The sequence below is a fragment of the Epinephelus fuscoguttatus genome, linkage group LG16, assembly GCF_011397635.1.
Source record: "Epinephelus fuscoguttatus linkage group LG16, E.fuscoguttatus.final_Chr_v1".
NCBI lineage: Eukaryota > Metazoa > Chordata > Actinopteri > Perciformes > Serranidae > Epinephelus > Epinephelus fuscoguttatus.
The window spans coordinates 5350770-5372484 of record NC_064767.1 but is presented as its reverse complement, the minus strand read 5'-3'; the positions used below and the strand labels follow the sequence as shown (position 1 = coordinate 5372484).

General features: G+C 43.4%; 1 protein-coding gene across 2 annotated transcripts in view; it reads left to right on the top strand.

Annotated features, from left to right (window-relative positions):
* Positions 1-2586: 2586 nt before the first annotated feature.
* Positions 2587-21715, top strand: part of gfra1a (gdnf family receptor alpha 1a) — a 176025-nt gene continuing 156896 nt past the window's right edge. The window contains exons 1-3 of one of the 2 annotated variants that reach the window (XM_049600227.1): positions 2587-3213; positions 3697-4002; positions 4850-4930. In XM_049600227.1, coding sequence (XP_049456184.1) covers positions 3150-3213; positions 3697-4002; positions 4850-4930 — 451 coding nt within the window. In that variant the 5' untranslated portion in view covers positions 2587-3149. The remainder of the gene's footprint in view (positions 3214-3696; positions 4003-4849; positions 4931-21715) is intronic. The other variant, XM_049600228.1, reaches the window with a different exon arrangement.

The following is a 21715-nucleotide window of genomic DNA, read 5'->3' as shown; positions in this document are numbered from 1 at the left end:
TATTGAAAATGATGCAGTAAGCATCATGTCAGCAACAGTAGTTCAGAATTAGCCACAAATGTTACATGCACGCACATCCATTGATGATATTAGGAAACAGGCAGCAAAGAAACAGTGAAAGCATGGCAGAAAAGTTGGACAATCTGTTTATAATTAATAACCACATGTTGCATTTAAGATTTAACTAATTAATGACTGAACAAATAAATAGATTTAACCATTTAAAAACAAACATGACGTCCCATTTTACCTGAACATGTCACTGAGTTACATAGAGATGTGTTTGAATGTCCAAAGTTTCCATATGATTTTAGGTAAGTTTAAGGTGGTTTTAAAAGTGTCCCAAATTACCTGACCTCACTTTATCAAGTGTAAAACATATAAAGTTTGAAAGTATCTTATATGGTTTCATTACTTTTAACAAGTCAAGAAGTCAGATTTTTTTTTTTTTTTTTATAAAGCACATTTCATATGACTCACTGAAACATAATACATGACAAACATAAAACATCATATAAGATAATGAAGTATTACATATAAAAACAAGCAGGGCATGATAGAAACATACAGAATCAGGAGGTACTATCATTATCATTATTCTTAAAAAAGGGGAGATAATTACAATGATAATACAAATTCCTAAAACAAATAAAAATACACATAGAAACCCAACTAAAAGCTTACAGCGACCTTTACTTTGGAAATTAACACCAGCCATCCAGCTAAATGCTGGTAGAATATGCAAGTGGCTGCTAGATTTGTTTCATCCACCAGCCAAAAAGTAGAAGTAGAAGTAATCTGATCAGATTTTGGCCATCGGATAAGCTCAAATCCTGAAAATGATTGTTCTAAAGAAAATAATATTCAGAAATTGGATTAGATCATGAAATCCAGTCTCAAACCTTCAGTAGGCTATGTTTTGGTCAGTTTTTTTTTGGTAAGACTTTGAGTCAAAAAGATGAAGATTATCCTGATCCCAGCAGAAAGGTTGATTCAGGGTGGATTTCAGGATCAAATTGTAATATTTTTTTTAAATCGGTCACATATATATGCATTATGTATATGTGTGTATGTATTTTATTTACATGTTACACTTGATATGTTTAACAGGTGCTGTGATGAAGTAGATAAGATAGACATGAGGCCACCTATGAAGCAAACAAAAGGATGTTGCCTCTTTAAAACTAAGGCCCCAAATAGCTGTCAGAATCAACAAAAAAATATTCAAATTTATGATCTCAAATCTGTTTCTTTCTCTTTTGCAGCACCTATAGTCATAAGTGGTCATTTTAGTATGTTTGTTGGCAGACTGCTGTTATTCATTTTAAGTGCTATCCACTAACCCTATAATCATTTTTTAGAGTATAAAAAACTCCTTGACAAAAATGCATGCTTCAAAAAATGAACTTCATTTTTTTTCATGACTAAAGAGGGATATAAACACTCGGGGAAAAATTCTGACTTAAGTAGTCATAATTCATGCATGAAATCGGTTTTAAATTTGACTAGATCTGAAAATTTTGCTTACTGTCCTGATTGTTCTCTTTTGAAGGATGTGCAATGGTTGTGAGATGCTCTGTAAGTGTTGCTCCAAACCTCATCAGCAATGGTGAACTGGATTCCTTGAAAAGTTTGTATCTGGATCAGGGTGATCTGATCCAATGTTGCTTCAAAAACCAGCACAAGATGGATCAGCTGATCCTGAACAGCAAAACATGGGATTTCCAAATTCATTCAATCACTCTGATCCAGATTAATTTTTGTGAACAGCTGAGCCCTGGTGAGTAGCTGGTAGGTCTCTGCATCCACCATCCACAGTGGCAGGTGGACACACAAGTTAATTTCCAACCCTGCTTTAAAACCACCAACAGATGGCGACAGTCCCACAGTGTCCACTCTCCTGTGTGTGGACTGAGGGCAGCTCTCCCTCTGCGCACCAAGTACCAAAACCATGCTCTGTAGAGGCTGTATTTTATATCACCATCTGAAGTGGCATCATCAAACACCTAACAGCCCACTGTCCTATGTTGCATAACATTTTTTGTCATTTTGCAAACAGGGAGTGCCACACATGCTTGAAACATCATCACCAGCGTCTCTGTGCAGCTGAAACATGTCACTTCCTCACTTCAGTGTGACTCTTTAAAAGGAGATCCAGATTTACAAATCACCATATGAGCTACTCCACATGTTGCCGTATTAACCACGTCATAAAAACGCACTCCAGGCGTGCTCTCTGCCCTCTCCCTGTCAACGCAGCTACTCTGAAATGTAAAACCAGCCCACACGCATCAAGAGTTGGTAGTGCTGGTTTCCTTTCATAACATCTTAAATGCAACCACATGCCCTCTGCGGTTAGACAGCGCGGCCTATGTGTGTTTTAATGGACTGGAAAAGTGATTGTTTCTTTTTTTCCCTTTGTGAGCTGGAAAGTTTATTAAAAGTAAACACCATAAAGACACTGTAATAACCCCAGAGAGGTTTGTAGTGAGTGTGCAACTCAGCAGTGACGGTAACCTTTTCAGAATGATCATCTCTGTGCTGTTATGCTCCCGCTGGGACTCGTGTCTCCGGTGCTCATTAGTGAGTTAAGTGAGCTTAAAGCTAATTATTTATTTTCAGCGCTGTGATATTGTCTTAATAAGGGAGTGTGTTTGCTCTGATAGGAAGCTCTAGCTTTGTACATTTATTATAAGATTACTGTACTTCAGCGCGAGGGGGGAAGCTGGCACTCTCCTCCTTGCTGAATGCGCTAGACAGCAGTGGGGCTCCAGTTGGCTGTGTGCGCTCAGACGCACAGACGCAAGCATCCCACTGGCTGGAGTTGGAGGACACTCTCGCCCGTTTCGCTTCCACCGCTGCTCTGATCCCTTGTCTTTGTCTCCCGGCGGTGAGAAGACCACCCGCACGGGAGGGAAAGAAACAACCACTTCTTTTTGTCTAGAGTCAGAGAAACTGTGCCGAATCGGGACTGGACACTTTTTTTCTTGAAGGGGGGTGAAATATCTCGCATGAGGCGAGCTGGATCTGTTTTGTACAGCGGAGCGCGCACTGTTACGTCTTTTCAATGGATTTCAATACAGTGGAAGTACCCTGGGAATTAAATTAAGTCGCTTTTAGTTCGCAAATTTCGTTCCAAATAAGGGTTTATGTTTCACATGGAGAGGAAGACAATGATCCTCCCAGTATTGTATGTCCTTCTGCCTCTTTTAGGTAAGTTTAAGTTGATTTATTTCCACCAACAACTGTGTGTCTGATACTAATTTATGGGTGCGTATATTTGGGGATAAATTGTGAGCTGTGCTGATAAGGGGAGCGTGGCAGAGTCGGCGGGGTAAAGATGTGGAGAGGTTACTGTAGTCCAAACTGCTCCAAAGCGACAAAGTCGATCAAGAATCTGTCGATGCCTCATCAAACAGTAATGAATGTGGAGGCAAATCCTCACTCAGCTGCATTTGGAGTGATGAAAGTGTCAGTGAAGTAGCTGCTAAGAAGTATAAAACTGTTTATGCATGCGCAGGTTTATGCACTGATGTATTTGTGCCGACGTGTTTTTCACGCTGCTTTCAGGGGTTAGAATATCACAAAATAATATTAAAACCTGTAGAAAAAATGAGCAAAAAACTCGACAGAGGCATTGTGCTTTTTCACACACTATACTGTTATTTATATTATAAACGCCACCTCTGTCTCCAGATGTGTTGTCTTACGCCGAGGAGAACCTGCGCGCCGGGGCCACCCGGCTGGACTGTGTGAGGGCCAGCGAGCAGTGCCTGAAGGAGCAGGCGTGCAGCACCAAGTACCGCACCATGAGGCAGTGCGTGGCCGGCGGCAAGGAGAGCAACTTCAGCATGGTGGCCGGCCTGGAGGCCAAGGACGAGTGCCGGAGCGCCATGGACGCGCTCAAACAGAGCCCGCTGTACAACTGCCGGTGTAAAAGGGGCATGAAGAAGGAGAAGAACTGCCTGCGCATTTACTGGGGGATCTATCAGACATTACAAGGTAGGGTTTGGGGCTGTTGGGGGAACTTTTGCTTGTCAAGAGACGCACCCCAGATTGTGCGTAATTTAACTCCATCTGATCAAAGGTTGCTTTTGTTTAAAGGTCTACTAGAGATTTTTTTTTTTTGGGGGGGGGGCATAAAACTCTACCAAAATCCCTCAGGGCTCTTTGTTTGGGTGGGCTGCTACATTTAGAGAACACCCTGCAGCTTTGGTTAATGTGAAATGGACATTCACTCCCCATAGGGTTTCTAATCTGTCCTGTAAAGGGTGAAAGGATTAGTTGCCCCAGCTCCTCCCACTGTTATGACCCCCCTACTCCTCCTCCTCCCCTTCCGCCTCCACCCCTGCTCCCAGAAACACACAAAAAGCCCTCAAAAAGTAGCACACAGCTATTTATCCATTAGCAGTCCAGTATGATCACGCACAATCACTCAACTTTCATTCAAATCTGGCCTCTGGACTCGGCCCTCAGTCTCGGTCCTGCAGAGCCGAGACACTTTTTGACCTCCTGAATCACTTTTCTTGAGGGTAATGGAGCGTGACGCCCCTCAGCGCTCGCAGTGCCATCTTTAAGTGTTGATCATAGCAGGGGGGCCCTTTTAGTCCCTAAACTGCATCCAGGCCCGCTGCCGCCGAGTCGACTTCCAGTTGCGCAACACAGCTGACCAACCTGCCTAATCAAGCGTGTGGCTGTGTGCCAGCGTGGATATCGACTGACCCAAATAACCCATGTCACATGCAGGCCAATGTGAGGGGTGAAAGATGATAAACAAAACAGGAGGGGGTTCAAAACACCATCTATCTATCTATCTATCTATCTGAACATCTGCTCCTCTTCCTCACAGGTAATGATTTCTTGGAGGATTCTCCGTATGAACCAGTGAACAGCCGTCTCTCTGACATTTTCCGCCTGGCTCCCATCATAGGTAAGAATGAAAACACTCTGCCCTGCGGACTCTTCCACTCCATCCCTTTGTATTTATTGGTTTCATTGTTCCACTGGTCACCTGTCTCAGTTGAGACACGGTTAAGCTCCAAGCTGTGCATGCTCTCACCGAAGGTTATCTGTGTCTCAGGTATCTATCCTCCCCCATCCTCTCTATCCGCTACCTGTCTTTCTGTCCGCTCGTTCTCACCCCAGCAGTATTGCATGCTGGCTTGAAGTGACCTTGCATGGGGAGCTATAGTTCTGAGTCTCATCAAGCAGTGGATAAATGCTTCAGATGCAGAGGCAGGGCTCTGCTGTGTTTCGTTGGACAGCTTCCTCTTGTGGCTGTTTGGATCCACTTGTTGAGAAGAGTGAGTGAGTACTCTGTGAGTAACGTGGGAGAGCATGATGGGCATTTTTCCACCTGGTCAGATCAGTGTGTGGGAGCGAGGCTGATTAGAGCCTCTAGATGGCGATGTTATTCCCCTCTTCGCAGCCGCTCAGGTACTCCGTGGTCCCACAGTTGACACTGCTGTGGGTATTTGAGAGCCTGATCTATGAATGTGGCGCAATCATGTAGCTGCTCACATTTTCATTATCACGCTGCAGGTGACGAGCGCTGTGTCAAATCAAACAGGCATGCTCTGCCTCCACATCTTCAGAGAACAAGGCTGATATTTTGACCCCTTTTCACAGAGAGGAGCCTTTTCTTTCTGTTTCCTCTCTCATTTTTATCTCACAATAGGCCGATTTGCCCTAAACCGAAGCTTTTCCTAGAGGAGGGTGAGATCATAACGTGGGCGCTGAGATACATAGAAACAAAATCTTGGCCTGGGCATTGACTTCATGACCAATTTGCCTCTAAACAAACCCCCGCTGAGAAGACAGCTTGCTTTGTAAAGCCTATTCTCTCCTCTTGAGTCTCTCTGTAGAGAAAGAGGATGACTCTCACCACGTCACACTATATATGTCTCTGGCCTTTGATATAGCAGCCAGTCGCAGGAGGGATGAGACACCCACAGGCCATCAGTGCTGAAGCATGTGCAGCACAGGATCGTAGTTCACATCAGAGGCAGGTGACATCTATCGACAGTCTGAGCTGCAGGTTCCAGGAGCGCCAGCAGACAGATTTATGGTGTCATTGTTACGGCGAAGGCAGGTCCTCCTTATTTCATGTCCAGATGCCTCTTTATATTGATTGATGGCTTTGCATGTACTGTGTATCTCTCATTGTGAGCGTCAGAGATTGGACATCGTATCAGCGTGAGCTGTTATTAAAGGAGTTATGGAGAAATGAGTTGCAGCTAATAATTATTTTCATCTATGGTTAATTTATGGGTGAGTTTTTAATTTACTTGCATTGCAGTTTAGCACAGAAAATGTCCAAAAACAAGACACAAAATGCTTCCCACAGTTTCCCAGAGCCCAAGGTGAAGTCTTTGGTCCAGCCAACAATTCAAAACCCAAAGGTGTTCAGTTTACAATGATATACAAAACGGGAATATTACAGTACAGAGGAGAATCAATGGAGAGAGGATCAGTTGCTTTTCATTTTGGTTGATTAATGCTGTCATTTACTGACCAGTATAAATATCGTGGCCTCACGCTGGACGAGCACATGTTATTTAAAGGAGCAGTCAGTGTTCAGGCTCAGTCAGTGGGTAGAGCACTGGGATCTGCACTGAACAACGTTAAACAACGTGGAAATCTTGCTCTATAATTCATGTGTGTTCTGTGTGTGACTATACCTCTGCTGTTTGGGGTTTTCAAGATCATACAAGTTGTAACACAGTGCATTATAGAGCGATTCCATCCTTCCTGGGTGTTCATAAATGAACTCCTGTTTCGGCCATAAATGGAGATACGGGATGGAAACCTCCAAACATCAGGCATAAATGTCAAATGCTTCAGCTCGGGAATGGACTTCTGAAGATGTCCAATGGGCTAATGACATAAAATCCTTAAATTTTAATTAAATTTTCCAGAACAGGTTCATCTGTGATATTCAGGAGATTAGGAGTGACATGTCTCTCATGTTAAGAGAAAAATGGTCTGTTGACACTTGATATAAACCAAAACTACAAACCTATTGTCTCATAAAGAACAGCTGCAGTGTGGAACCTTACCTGGAGTATCATCTAAACAAAAGCGTGCAAAGTTGAGCTCAGGAACGTCACCTTTAGCCTTAGAGACTGGAAGGTTTAACGCCACTCTAGAGGAGGACAGAATTTGTTTGGCGTGTAATTTAGGTGAAGGTGAGAATGAGGTTCACTTCCTGTTTTACTGTCCTGTATATGGAGACATAAGGGATGTACTTTTCAGTAAATCGACCACTGTCTATGTTGATCTCTTTTGTCCTGGATGATCATGAAAAATTTGAGTTTTGTTTCAGATTTTGATTCATTTGTGGCTAAAGGCAGAGTGTTCTGCTTCTAGACTGAGAAGCAATGCTTTTGATTGTTACTGCAGCATCATTGTAATGGTGTCTTATAAACCCATGAGGGTTGGGCACATGTAAATGTGCTTGACACAAATAAAAATCAATCAATCAATCATGTAAAACAGAAGGTCCTCATATCTGAGAGGGCAGTACATGCAGACATTTTCCCTTTTAAATGAGTCTTCAGAAGTGTTGGTGTTTCACTTCCTGTCAGCTTTAGTAAAGCGCCCTCCAGTCTCCGACCTTTTTATCCTGCGACACCTTGAAATGAAGAAATAGCCACATGACTCTTCATCACAAGCTGTGAAATGAGTTCTCCTTCTCAGATTGTTTGATTTGAAGGGTTGTTATAGGCTGAAGAGCTCAAAGGAGAAAGTCAGCAAAAATAAATGTAATTTTGTGTAGTGCTACACATTTATTTTTTCTGACTTTCTCCTTGATAAATCTGTATTTATTTGTTTCTTAATCATCTTGCGACCCCTGAGATTTATGTGAGCGGAGGGACGTCCAGACCTTTAGGTTGGGAACACTGGACTAGCTGACGAGTGTCATCTACTGTAAATACCTGTTTCTCTTAACTGACAGCTTTGATGTAACACTGGATCACCGTGGGTCTTCTCCTAAAGTGCAGTTATCAGTCTATGGTATCCCTTTCTGTGATATTGTACAAGTTTAATGCAAGCTACACTGTGCAACATGGATCTAATAAACTTGGGTATGACATCAAGTTTGATGTATGCAAACTGTATGTGTATGTAGGATACAACATACAAAGCTCAACATAGAGGCACACATTATTAAATAACCTAAAGATTTGTGGGCACTATACACTGTGTGTGTGTGTGTGTGTGTGTGTGTGTGTGTGTGTGCGTGTGTTTGCTAGCTGCTAGGTGTCTCACCTGGCAGCTGTAACTCCGCCTCTATTTCCTTCCACGCTTCGTCCTTCTTTTCGTCTTTGCTGGAATCCCACACATTTCTTTTAGTGTGTTTTGACTCCATGGCGAGCTGCTGTTAGTCTCTTTGTTTGGGTTTAGCACCAGTGCGTCATGTCGTGCTGCATTTCTATTGGTTGGTTAGCAGACGTAGGTGGTAACATCAGTCACACAGTGAGATGGTCATCCCAAATTTCTTACACTGTCAGAATTTTATACCAAGCTGTCTTTGATCGCAACAGCCATCCTTGAAACTCCCTCACTGTGCGACATAGGACCACCATTTTAGAGACAGACAAGACGAGAAAAAAGATATCGGCAAATTTCTTTCAAGTTGGTCATCGTTTGTCTGGGACAGCCCAAAATTGCTCAGTATACCGGGCCAAAGACAAAGCAAAAAACACTCAGTAGCCCAGTCAGCAGAAAAATATTGGCAATGTACGTTTCTGCATACCACAGATACGTCACATTTGCACGTTATTAGGTGGCAGATATGTTGAACTTTACATTTCAACAACACTGTGGTTAATGTGTAGTTAGGTTTAGCCACAAAAACTTGCTTATGGTTTGGAAGAGATGATTTTTAGGCTGAATATACCTAGTTTTGGGAGCTTAATCCTGATTGGAAAGCAGCAATGTCTCTTTAAAAAACAGTTGCTTTACGTGCCACTCTCTCAGCAGGAAACGCATCGATGTCTGGGTGAAAATCAACCACTAATTGTGACAGTATTCCTACTAGAAAAACACCAACAGATCCCTTAAAAACACCCAAGGTTGGTGCATAAAACGTCTCGGAAACACAGCAGTGACTCGCTAAAAAGCACCTTTTTTGTTGTTGTTTGTTGGTCTCAAACAGAGGTCTGCACCTTGGCAGGCGTCTCACTATCCACCGTCCCCTCCACCTCCTGATGACAAACTCAGCTCATACACTATGTCGCTTCAGAAACATCAATATGATGCGTATGAAACATTCAAATGTGACGTATTTGTGGTTTGCAGAAATGTACAATGGCAACATTTCTTGACTTGTAGCGCAGGAGCTGGGGACGGAGGGGTGCGAGGGGAGGGCTGCAGGGGTGAGGGTTAATCAGTGAATAGCAGGGTGAGGCTAAGCGGACGGGGAGCGCAGAAAGAGAAAGCATGAGATCACTCCGTCTGCTCTGCTCTTTTTGTGGAAATTAAAGGGCAAGGTGACAGGAGAAGGATCGAGGCAGAAATGATTAGAGCTTAGAGCGTGTTTTTGATCAGTCAGACAGCCTCGTACGTGTCAGGTCTGCGGCGCGGCGCGCTGAAGTGAGAGGAGGGCAAGGAATTTACACAAAAAAGCCACAAAAACATACATAGTTTGAAATGGGAGCAATATGAAAAGTGCTCTCTGGGGATTCTCATTTTTATATTATGCAAATGCAGGTCTTGCTTCACTCTGAACTTTAAATAAGAGGTAGGAGTGATATTAGACTACAATATTCCCTCATTGTTTTTCTATAGGAGGTCCTCTACAGTATGCACCTGAACATCTCCTCTGAACATGTTTCTGTCTTTACATACTTCCAGTTTGATGCTGGAATTAACTTTTATCCCAGCTCATAGTGAAACTCTTTTACTTTCGCAGAATGCTCTCAGGTCCTCAGACACCAGTTTGTGCACCACTTATGATCTGAGTCAGCGGTCCGTGGTCAGCCCCCCTATTTCAGGAGGCTCTCTGGACGTGTCTGTCTCAGTGAGGCAGTGCGACTCAGTGATCCCAGGCTGTAGGAACAATAGGCAGCCACCATGATCCTGTAATTCCATAATCGACCCCATGTCACTGACTCGAGGGACTAATCTCTGGTGACACCCATACATACAGCGCACACTCAACACACACTGCTGGGCTCTGAGCACCTGTTCCCGATGTAACGCCCATAGGCGTCAGTCTGATTTCATTAGAGACATGGAGGGTGTTTTCTTGGCCACACTGGCTGATTGGTTTCTGACGTAAAACTGATTGACTCACTGATTTTAATCAGCTGCTCTGTTTGTTTTCACCTCTGTCGATAATTCAGCTCCCAGTTAAAACCTTCTGAACAACAAACACTGACGGAATTCTAACTGGGAGAAGTTTCATCTGGTTATAATCTGCAGTCCTCGCAGCTAGATGCCACTAAATCCCCCTCTGTTTGACACACTCAACCTTTAAATAATCAGCTCTAACTGATCTGAACATTCTAGCTGAGAGATGCGCACACACGCACACGGCACACAGCAGGTCCACTGGGTTGGTTCAGCTAATTATTTTCAGATCTTTACTGAGGGCAGAGTGCTTTTACCTCTGGGGCCGAGTGCAGTGAGTCACAGTCAAGTGTGAGCAACTCACTGCCCTGCACCAAAAAATGAGCAACTGCTGCACAGTGTTTTATTCCTCAGTGGTGCTTTTAGAGAAGCAAAGTACAGGCAACATTTTGGGCGTGTTATTTTTTGTAGTTATTAATGTTTTATTTTGATCGTCATGGATGTTTAGAGAGACTTACGTTGGTGTGTGGGTGGTGCAGTGGTTAGCGTTGTTGCCTCACAGCAAGAGGGTTACTGATTCGAATGCAGGGTGGGGGAGCCCGTCTGTGTGGAGTTTGCATGTTCTCCCTGTGTCAGCGTGGGTTTCCTCCAGGTGCCCCAGCTTGCTCCCTCAGTCCAAAGACATGCAGGTTAATTGGTGACTCTAAATTGTCCGTAGGTGTGAGTGTGAATGGTTGTCTGGTGACCTGTCCAATGTCAGCTGGGATAGGATCCAGCCCCCCCGCGACCCCTAACAGGATAAGCGGTTACAGAAATAAATGATTGATGGTGTCTGTGGTCTAAATCTGGACGTGATGTCAGCACTGAAACAAGTTTAAAGACTTGCTGTAGTTTCCCAAATAACTTCAACAGCAGTACAGACTGAATGTTGTCGTGTCTGTTGCTGCAGTCCACCATGTCTGATCAGCCAGGGCTCGACAGTGCGAGCGTTTCACTTGCATTTGCGACTAAAAATAGGTGTGTGCGAACTGTAAAAAATATTTGTGCGCATAAAAAAATCAGCCGAAGCAGCCTATATTTTTGTCAATAAAAAAATATGATAATTTAACCGCAAATGTTGGAGGAACTCCAGCCGCCTTCCCTCTTCCCTCTTCCCCGTGTGACACGGTTATGGGCGGTTTTCCAAGCCACTGCCGGCACAATGAATATAAGTCCCACTGTCGGCAGCGTGGAAATAAGTCAAAGTGTGGCGGAGACGAGGGACCGGGAAAAGCGGCGGACCTCCGGGGAAGTCTGCTCTGTTCTCCCCGCAGTTAGGGACCGTTCTCCACGGTACCACTGCTGGGCAAGGTGAAAATAAGTCCTGCAGAGTTTCAGAGGACCTGGAGAATGTTTTAGGATAGTAATAACATTATATAAGATAATCATATTGCAAAGATAATATATATAAGATAATAACATTAAAGACAAAATTAAATTGCAATACTTTTTCAAAACTTGATGATTTTACCTTTCTGTACATTTTGTATACAAATTCATTAAATAATGTTGCTTGTAAATGTCTATTTGCATCACGTTTATTATGGAAAACACATTATTTGATCAATTTACATTGTGCCCCTAAAGTTCTTTGTGTGCTCCTTACTTTTTCAACTTAGGAGCACATGTGCTCCTTGGGAAAAAAGTTAGCGTCAAGCCCTGTCAGCATATCTCTGCTGTTTGGAAGTCACTGGTTTACGTGTCACACATTTAACAACAAATGGAAACTTTGATTTTTTTGCCTCCGTGCTGGCGAGTGCCGTGGCCAGAGGCTCCCAGTTTGTTTGAGAGTAGATTTTGAGGTTTTACTGATTACTTTTAAGGCTCTTCATGGCCTCTCTCCCAGTGAGATCTCTGACCTCTTAGTATTGTACATGCCAGGACGTACTTTGAGGTCCTCAGGCAGCAGTGTTTCATCTGCTCCAGAGGCCCGGCTGAAAGCTAAAAGGGGACAGAGCGTTTGCTGTCAGGGCCCTGAGGCTCTGGATCAATCTGCCTGAGGAAATCAGGTTGAACGAGTCAGTGATCTCTTTTAAACATACTTTCATCGGAGAGTTTTATTGAAAGTTCATTGAAACTGTCTCTTATTTCCTCAGTTTGTCTAAACAAAAGTAGTTTTATCATTTCTTTTAGAAGTTGCTGTTTTCATGTCTTGTCTGTTTTAATTATTGACATGTAAAGCACGTTATAAATAAAGATAATTCTGAGGTGACTGTGGCATCATGATGTTCTGCAAGAACACTTTTCTGGCACTTTTTCAGGAACAGAAGGGGAGACATTTGGGTCAGATACTGAATTGGTGACTCAAATCTTGAAACTGCGCTGATTGTATGGATCTTCTGTGCTGTCGAGGGAAGATGTGTGTGAAGTGTTATGTTTTCACAGACATGGATGTAAACTATAACTGTAACTTGCTGGCTCACGGAGGAATACAACTGTGAAGCAGTAATCTATTTTTTCACTTGGACGATAGCCTTCAGATGTTGACAGTGAAGGGTTAAAATGTTTTTCTGATAATGCAGATATGTTGTTTGCTCCTCTTTAAAAGTCACCATGATATATTCATGTGACGAAGTGATGACAGTTTTAAATCTGAAAGCTGAGTGTGAACTTATGCAACACATCAGTTGCGGCGGCAGTAAAGACTCACAGTGTGTGTGAGGATGTAACGAAGCGTGTGTGTTCGTTCATGATTTTCTTTCTATTTTTGAATTCAGGCCGTTGGTCGCTCCTCTCCAACATATCCCTGTGTTCAGTCCCTTTATCTTCTTCTCTCCGTGTCTCTTAAGCAGCTCCTGTTGCAACCTGTTGTGATGTCTCTGTTTCAGTCCATTAAAGGGCTCAGTGAGTTCCTCTACTGCCGGTGGAACCACCGAGACTACTGCTTCTCTATTAGTGGGAAAGTGTGTTGGTTTCTCTTTGCGTTGAGCACATACAACATGCATGATACACACATAGGAGCACGCCTGCATGTGTTAAATTGCTGCACAAAGTTTATCTTATTGCAGGTGATGCTTTTTCATTTTGGTGAATATATCTGCAGATGTTGGTGTTTTTTGGAATGCTCTGAAAGATGCTAGTTTTGTAAATCAGAAAAAAAAAAAAGGTAGACATCACGCTGAGCTGAAAAAAACAATAATTTACTATCGCACCGCATGAGTTCATATAATCTTCGAGGAAGCAGAGAGCAGAGTTTAGATGAAATGGCTGCCGTGCTCTTCGCCAGTTGCCCGTGTTTATGAGTCAGTGATCCATGCAGGAAGGAGCAACACAGAAACAGAAAGCATTATTCTGAGATTCAAGTGGACTCGCAATTACTGCTGCACCATTTGACCCAGGCTGCTAGAAAATCAAACTGGGGAAGGAAATGAACAGATGAACACACAGCCTGGGTGGATTTTACTGTATTCATGGACACCGGCTCTTTTAAAATGTTTCATCTGTTACTTTTTGCTTTTTTCTGTCTTGTCCTTCGTCTGCGTCATGCTATTTTCCTTCACCTTGAATATCTAAAAGCAAACTGCATGCCCAGCTCTTCTTATTTTCTTGAATTCTTATTATCAGAGCCAAAGCCCAGCTGCGGTAAACTTGACTTGAAAAGCACGTCTACATTTGGGGAATGGGGCGATGTCGTGGGCCAAGCAGTCAGAGCACAAAGAACGCAGGTTTAAAGTTTAAAGATGTGGTTTATTGTCCCCAAAAAATACGTTTTACAAGGCAAATGTCTAAAGATAACAGATTTTGAGTTCGAGGGACCTTACAAGAGGTCAACAAAACATAACAATACTGAAGAATAAGGGTAACAAAATTAGACGTTAACTCAACAAACAGACCTAATGAATTGAGACAATGGGGCTACAGATATACTGGCTCATCAGACCAAATGAAACACAAAGGGAAGAAGTTACAAAGACAATAACTAAGACTAACACAAAAGCTCAGTTTCCACCAAACACTTTCAGTCCAGTACCTTTGGAACCAACAGTAACCCTTCAGACATGGTACCTAGACCCTAGATCAGCGTAGCGTTTCCACCACAGACAGCCCTCTTAAATGTGGGCGGGGTTGTTGTCACTCACTGCTCCGTCCAGCACTCGTTGTATTTACTCATCAGCGGTGACACAGATGGAAGTCTGCACCTGGTCTATCGTCCACAGAACGAGGCTGCACGCCCACATTTTCAGAACAAAACAGAACAGGCTGCAGTGAGAGTCTCTCTCCATGGGATATTTAAAAATAGCAGCTTTGTGCATTTAGTCCTTCTCAGGCAAGCTCAGGGGTTTAGTGTTGCTGTAGCCCACAGGAACAACGCTCCGCAACGCTTTTTTTTTTTTCTCTGAATGAGGATTAGAATATAAGCCGTCGTGGTCGAAATCAATAGCCCCTTTTACACTGCCAGATTTTCCGCGAATGTTGGGCCGTTTTGCCGGCAAGCTGTGAGCATTTAGACACACAGAGGCAGATTGGCGAGTTGATCCGAGGTGCCCAATTTTCCGCCACGTAGGGTAGACATATTGGCGGAACCTTTTTAGTTTAAAAAGAATGAGGTGGCCTTTCGCAACGGGAGGGGCTGTTGAAGACTTGTGGGAGGAGCTGTTGATGATACCGCACGTGCGACCCACTGGCGGTGGATAAACAGGAAACAGCTGATAGCAGGAATTAGCGAGCAGCTAGTAGCAAGAGGGAAACACAAACCTGACAGACACTGTAAAGATGAGCAACTGGGAAGATAAAAAATTGCGCGCCCTCCTTGTCCTCGCAAACGAAGAGGCCATTAACCGTCAGATGACGGGGACGGTGAAGAACGGGCCGACTTATGAGAGAATCGCCGAAGGACTGACCAGCCGCGGCTTCCCTCCCACGTCACACGCTGAGCTACACATTTTGTTACTTGCTCACGCCCCCCATTGCCCCGAAAAAGGCACATTCTGTATAAACAAAAGTAGGTAGGTGGCATTTTGCTGCACTCCCCGATTTTGTTTTTATACTGCCAATGCTGAAAAAAGACTGATTGGGCTTTCCTGCAAATTTGCACAGTTCCTGTTTAAAAAGGGCTAATGTATATAAACGCTTGAAGACCCACTCATTATTAAAAGTGTGTGTCATTTAAAAACTGAAAGAAAAAAAAATCAAAGTTGTCACAGTGAAATTTAAGGTGTGCTGATTGATTCAGGTCGTCATGCTCATGCATTGAGTAACATTACAAGTTAACGTTCCACCTTAAAAGTTGACGGCAGTCGGCCCAGTGAATGAAGTCACTGCTGCTGTGAGAGGCAGCAAAACATCCTTTCATTTTATAGTTACAGTTTACTAATAAAACTCTCCACCGTATGAACAAAACCAGACACAACTCTGTGTGCTAGGTACCCCAACAGAGGGGGGACCAAACATGGGGACGGTACGGAACGGTTCTGTTGGTACCATCCACAACTTTTCACAGTGGAAACAGGAAAAAAGTGAACTGAATTGAACTGAACCGTACTGCTCGGTGGAAACGGGGCTAAAGAATCCTCTAATTCCCCCCGTGATGTCACAGCTCTTGGTTTGTTCCATGGGATGGCCTTCTGCATAAAACCAGGCTCCGTCCTCAGCCCCATCTTTTGCCGAACTCCAACCAGGAAGTGACTTCAGGTAACTCAAAGACAAAGAGAAAGAAATGAATAACTTACACAAGCAAAAAGCAAAATGACAGAACTATGTAAAGTAGAGAAAATTGGTTCCCAGCTGGTGGGTCGTGATCCAAAAGTGGGTCACATGTGACTCACAAACAATTTAAGTTTTTAAAAAACACATCATTTTCTAAGTGCAGTGAATTTCCAGCACAGGGCTTTTATTTTGAAGTACTGTGTCCTGCTGTAGGCTGAGTGACAACAGACAGCTACTTCACAGAGACAGCAAACCAGCTCAATGATATGGCTGAACACAAGTAACACTGAATATATTAAACTGTGTCACTGAACCAATGATTGTGGAGAAATCTGGACCCTGTGGCTGCACCAGTTGGGAACCACTGATCTAGAAAACAGTGTGTTGTTCAGCAAATGTATTGAATGTATTTCAAGTGACTGCAAATTAAAGGTAGCTGAACATGTGGTGATGGTGTGGGTGAGCATGGGAATCACACAACCTTTAGTGTGGCACGGCCGTCACAGGCGATTTGTCTCAAACATTTTTGGCACGCTGCCACAAAGATTACGGCACATGATTGCACTGTTTGCAGATAAGAGACCGTTTCGATGCGTGAGCCAATTGTCATTTAGCACAAGTGTGTCGAGGGGCGAGAGAAATATGACACGGCACAAGAAAAAAAAAAGTGGCAGGGACTGTAATCGACAGGCTGGGCCGCAGCCAAAAATGACTTAAGGTAAATACAGCAGCTGTGGTTAAATGACGGGGTGGCAGTGGGTGAAAACGGATAAGAACATCACAGATTCCAGGAGGTGCGACCTATGAATAAAGATGAGTTTATACAACGTATCATTTTCGCTCTGGCCTGCGGACTGACCTTTTACAGTTGTTTGGCAGTTTTGAAGTGATAATATAGCATTTAGGTCGGCAGCACTTATCTTAAACCACCGTCTGTACTTCACAAAGTCTGGAGTAAACAGGACAGTGTTTGAGATTTACAGGACAGTACGATGCACTGCGATAGACAGAGTTTATAAATGTGTCTAAACTGTTTCCCCTCCCTGTCCTTACATGTCAAGGGCTTCAGTAACTTACTCAAACTCAACTAATCTGGACAGATGTTGGGTGTTGGAGCTCTTTATCTCCAAGTTCTTCGTGTTTTACAGGCAGCTATGCAGTAATCAGAAAGTGTTCTCTGGCTTGTAATGAATTTTTTTCTCCCCGTCGGTGTGTATTGATGTCTGCTTGGCTTAAACTCTCTCCTTAAGCTGAATCCTCCTCCCAGTTGGCTGGTGCAGCGGCAGGAGCTCTCTGTACATCACCCACTCACCACTCATAAGCCCCAATACACCAAAGCTCAATGTTGTGTCTTTTCCATGTGTCAAGACTTCAAACACATCTTGTCCTCTTCCCTCCTACAACTCAAGTCAACCTTGAAGCGCAGTCGCGGCGGTGTGTGCATATATGTGCGTGCGTTGCGAGTGTAACATCTGTAAGTGCGTGGCCCGGCTGTCAAGCCAAGGCAGCGCTTCAAATCCCCTCGTGCTGACACGCAGCGCTGAGAGGCTGTCAGCACCACTCAACCACTGGCTGCAGAGGAAGTCACTCTCATTATGAGCTGCCAATGTTTCCAGATAAGAGTGTCTACTGCTATCTCTTTCCCTGCTTGTGTTTGTGTGTACGGCTGCATCTGCGTGTGTGTTTATGTGAGTGTGAGATAGAGTCGGGGAGGGAATGCAGAGGAGTTGCAGAGGTAGAAACATAATTTATTGTGCTGTATCTTTTGGAGGGCGAGGGAGAGAGTATCCTGCTGTTCTCTTAACTTTACTTTTCTGCCTTTATTTATCCAGAGTTGGTTGACTGAGCACACTTGCTCCTTTTGGTGCCATTCCCTGCTTCACGCTTATTCAGCCACATGCATTTATAGCTGGGAGTTGCTCTGGATATAAACAGTCCTCCACCGTTTGCCACCAAGCAGATTTAGTGTTTACTTTATAAAAGTTGTTGAAGGAGTGGGCGGTTCCTCACTGTTTTCCCAGCCTTTAGCCTGCTGATGCACCAATCAGATACAGTGGATCAGGACTGGCAGCGATCCTGACATAACAGCCAGACATGATCAATGTTTCCAGACCTTGAAGGAATGCTTAACCCCCACATGCATCCACGGTGAATGAATAATCCAAAACTTTAATTATTTGACACTGTGTGAAAGTGTTTTAAATATTAACAATAAATATTGTTGATTTGTTGATTATTGAACATCTGATGTAATACCAGCCTCACTTCAGTTACTCAAGAATTTTCTTCGTTTTTGGTTTCTTCGTTCACCTTGGAGGCATGCGAGAAAAACTGAGTTTTCTTCCCGAATTCGTCAGAACATGGGGTGAGTGATTGATATACAAAGGATCATTTGGAGGTGAAATATCCCTTTAAGGTTGTTAAACCTTCAAAGACACCCTGCGCAACATTTGGTTTATACCTGTGATACTCAGGCTCACCATCAGGAGGCGTCAAAGGATGACATGACGATACATGTAAATGAATTTCTATCATTAAAACACATTTCAACGTGCCGTCTGATGCTCCCAACCACTGCAGGTACTGTGAAATGTTGCAGTCCATCTGACAGAGGGGGTCAGGTGTGTGATGCGCAGAACTCACAAGTGCTGTTAATATAAACGTGAGGTGGACTGCAGCCTGACGAGCTGAGTCAGAATGCCTCACCAAAAATTGGTGACCACTAAAGGAAAATCCAGGGTACAGAGAGAAGAAGACAGTGAAAGAAACAGAGAAATGTCTGGCAAAAACAAACAAGCAAACAAACAAAAACAAACAAACAAACAAACAAAAAGTAAAGAAGTGGCAGGTATGACAGGCAGAGCTGATGGTGAGGAGTGAGGCAGACTTAGGCCCAATCCCAATACCCCCCCTTCCCACTACTGGCCTTCGAAATGAAGCGACGAGGGGTAAGGGTTGAAATATTTCCCTAGGAATTGGGACACCACTCACTACGTCACCGCGTCCGTTACGTTCATGCATGGCCCATGTAACTATTTTAAACATGAAGTTGCGAGCCATCTACATTTCCAACCGGCATCTACAACGGAGTCTCATTCATCCTACCTTTGCGGCATTTGCCGCATTCATCATGCTTCGTTTGATGAACGACAGATGACAGGGGACTTCTGCTAGCTAGCTAACCAGCTAACATTACGAGGCAACATAGTTTTACTAGCTGACGTGTTATCATAATGTGAAAAGTCCGACAATTTTGCAGAACAGGACACGTGACAGACGCCAGATAGTGCGAGCTAGCTAGCTAGCTAACAAGCAACCTGACAATGGTAACGTTAGTTATGTATTAACTTTTTTCCCCATGTCTTGCTCAGTGGTAGCCATGGCAACGTCTACCCCTCGCTGGCAAGTCAGCATCTGAAATCCCTCGCTCCGAAGGGCTAGTTTCATACCCACTACCCCTCGTTATGCCCCCTACCCCTACACACAAAAAGGAATTGGGACACAACTAGCCCTCGCGGGAACACGCAAATGTAGGGGTAGGGCTAAGGGGGGGTATTGGGACGGACCCTTAAGTTAGCGTAACTGTATCGGCTCAGTTTTAAAGCTACACTGAAAACACAGGTATCAGGTCTTGTCGGAAAGGGGGCCCAATAACACAAAAAAAGACTTTCAGATTTTCAAAATGTTGTATTTATATATTTCTACACACTGGGGTCCCTAAACAGTCCTGGGATTGCTTAAATTGAGTATGCCTGGAAAACTGAGAGTTGACAACCAAATACTCTTTACACTGTTCCACTTCAGCACACAGTTTAACCAATATATGATTAAAGTAGCCTCAAAATTGAATTGATCACTCATGATTTGATGCTATTATTTAATACCTTGCTGTAATTTCTTCAGTCAGTGTTTGATTTTACTTTTCTCTAATCATCTATTGGTGGTCTTAACACAGAGTAGATACAAAATACATGTGGAAATATGATTGATTGGATTATATTCACAGGAAGTATAACATTTTGCATGGTGGTATGTATGGTAATTTTAGGGTGCCAGGGTGCTCAGTGATCATTCATTAATCTACGATGAAAATTCATTGATTGGCACTGCCTTTTTTAATGTAAGTGAATGTAAATCAGAAGCGTGAGTGCATTAAAAAACATCATGATAGAGCTTGTTTATCAAAAAACTCACTTATAATTCTTACTCACAGCAAACCACACAGTATATTTTCCTACTGACTCACTGTTTTAGTCCAGTTGTAATTAGTATTTCTCCCTTCACCCCAGATGTTGACATTCAGAAGATCAAACTTGTTTTTAACTCATCTCATGGAGGATGATTAGATTAATTAAGCAGAGACAGAGTAGGGGTTAGTGTATCACCACTGATGTCTCTTACCAGCTCAGTTCTAGGAACACGCAGCTGATGTGGTCACAAGTCCCCTGATTTGTTTTGGTGTTATAGTCGTGCACTTCTGACCTCGCCAGCGTACTTAAAAACCCTTTTGTATCACTTCCAGAAAGCTACTCCCTCACCTTTGTCAGCTAAATGACTCATTTCCCTGAAGATAATTTAATCCAAGCTGCGTCACTAAAAGACATGCTTTTCTTTTTCTGCCTGTCAGTCACAGACGGAGTGCAGCTCTCAGTCTGGTCTGACTCACAGCAACTTTAACGCAGACTGGATGTGTTTGCAGGCATTTTGATTCACACGCTTTCCTCTCTCAGCTTTTCAACTAGTAGATAGTCAGACAGCTTTACGGCTTAAAAAGTCACTGCAACCGCATCCTGTTTATTGTCTAGCGTTCTCACACCAGGAGCTGGCAGAGATTCGGTGTCAATGGAGTCTCAGCGGGACGCTTGGTGCCATGCGTGCTCATTCCTCACTCGCTCTTTAGTTTCAGCCCAAGTGCAAGCTGGTTTCTACAACACAAGACACCTCAGAGCCATGTTTGTTTGAGTACAGTTCTGCTGTCGTGATTATTGCATGCATTTCTATTTAACACACACACAGACCCTTTTCTGAATGTCTCGGAGGTTGAGGAGCATGAACACACTCAGAGATCTGTGGACATGTGCCAACTAGTTTAGTGAGGTTTCATTTGTGCTTTGAGTAAATGCTAAATATTGATGCTTACAAGCTAAACTTTACATGGCACAAGATAGCATGCTAGTATGGTAACGTTAGCGTATCAGCATACTTATGTCAAAGCTCAAATGCATTTGAGAGAGTCCAGCTGAGGCTGATTAAGGCGGATTTATACTTGTGTGTTAGCTCCATGCAGAGCCTACGCTGTTGTGAGCATTTATACTTGTGCGGTGGTGTGTCTGTGTCACTCTGCAGTTACACCTCCAAAACACTAGTTGGCGGCAGAGGTTTCTGTGCAGTGCTGTAAAGTTTAGTTGATTCAATACACACATTAAACACACATTAAACATGACTTAATAGAGACAGTTTCAGACTCAAGTACACAAATCAGCTTCACTATAACGCGCAGCTTCACAGACAAACACTTTTCTTTATCTGGACACATTTTCCCCACAAATACAACATGCTAATGTTATTAGCACAAGTCTATGGCATTTTACATTGTATAAATTAGCCTAGCAGCTAGCAGACTTTTTCTCTACACATATGAAGCCAGGGACAAAAGTGACATGACTTTATTACAGCTCACAAGCTTCACTGACAAAACAGCTGTCTCGAAGTACTATGTTTTCCAAGCAAATAT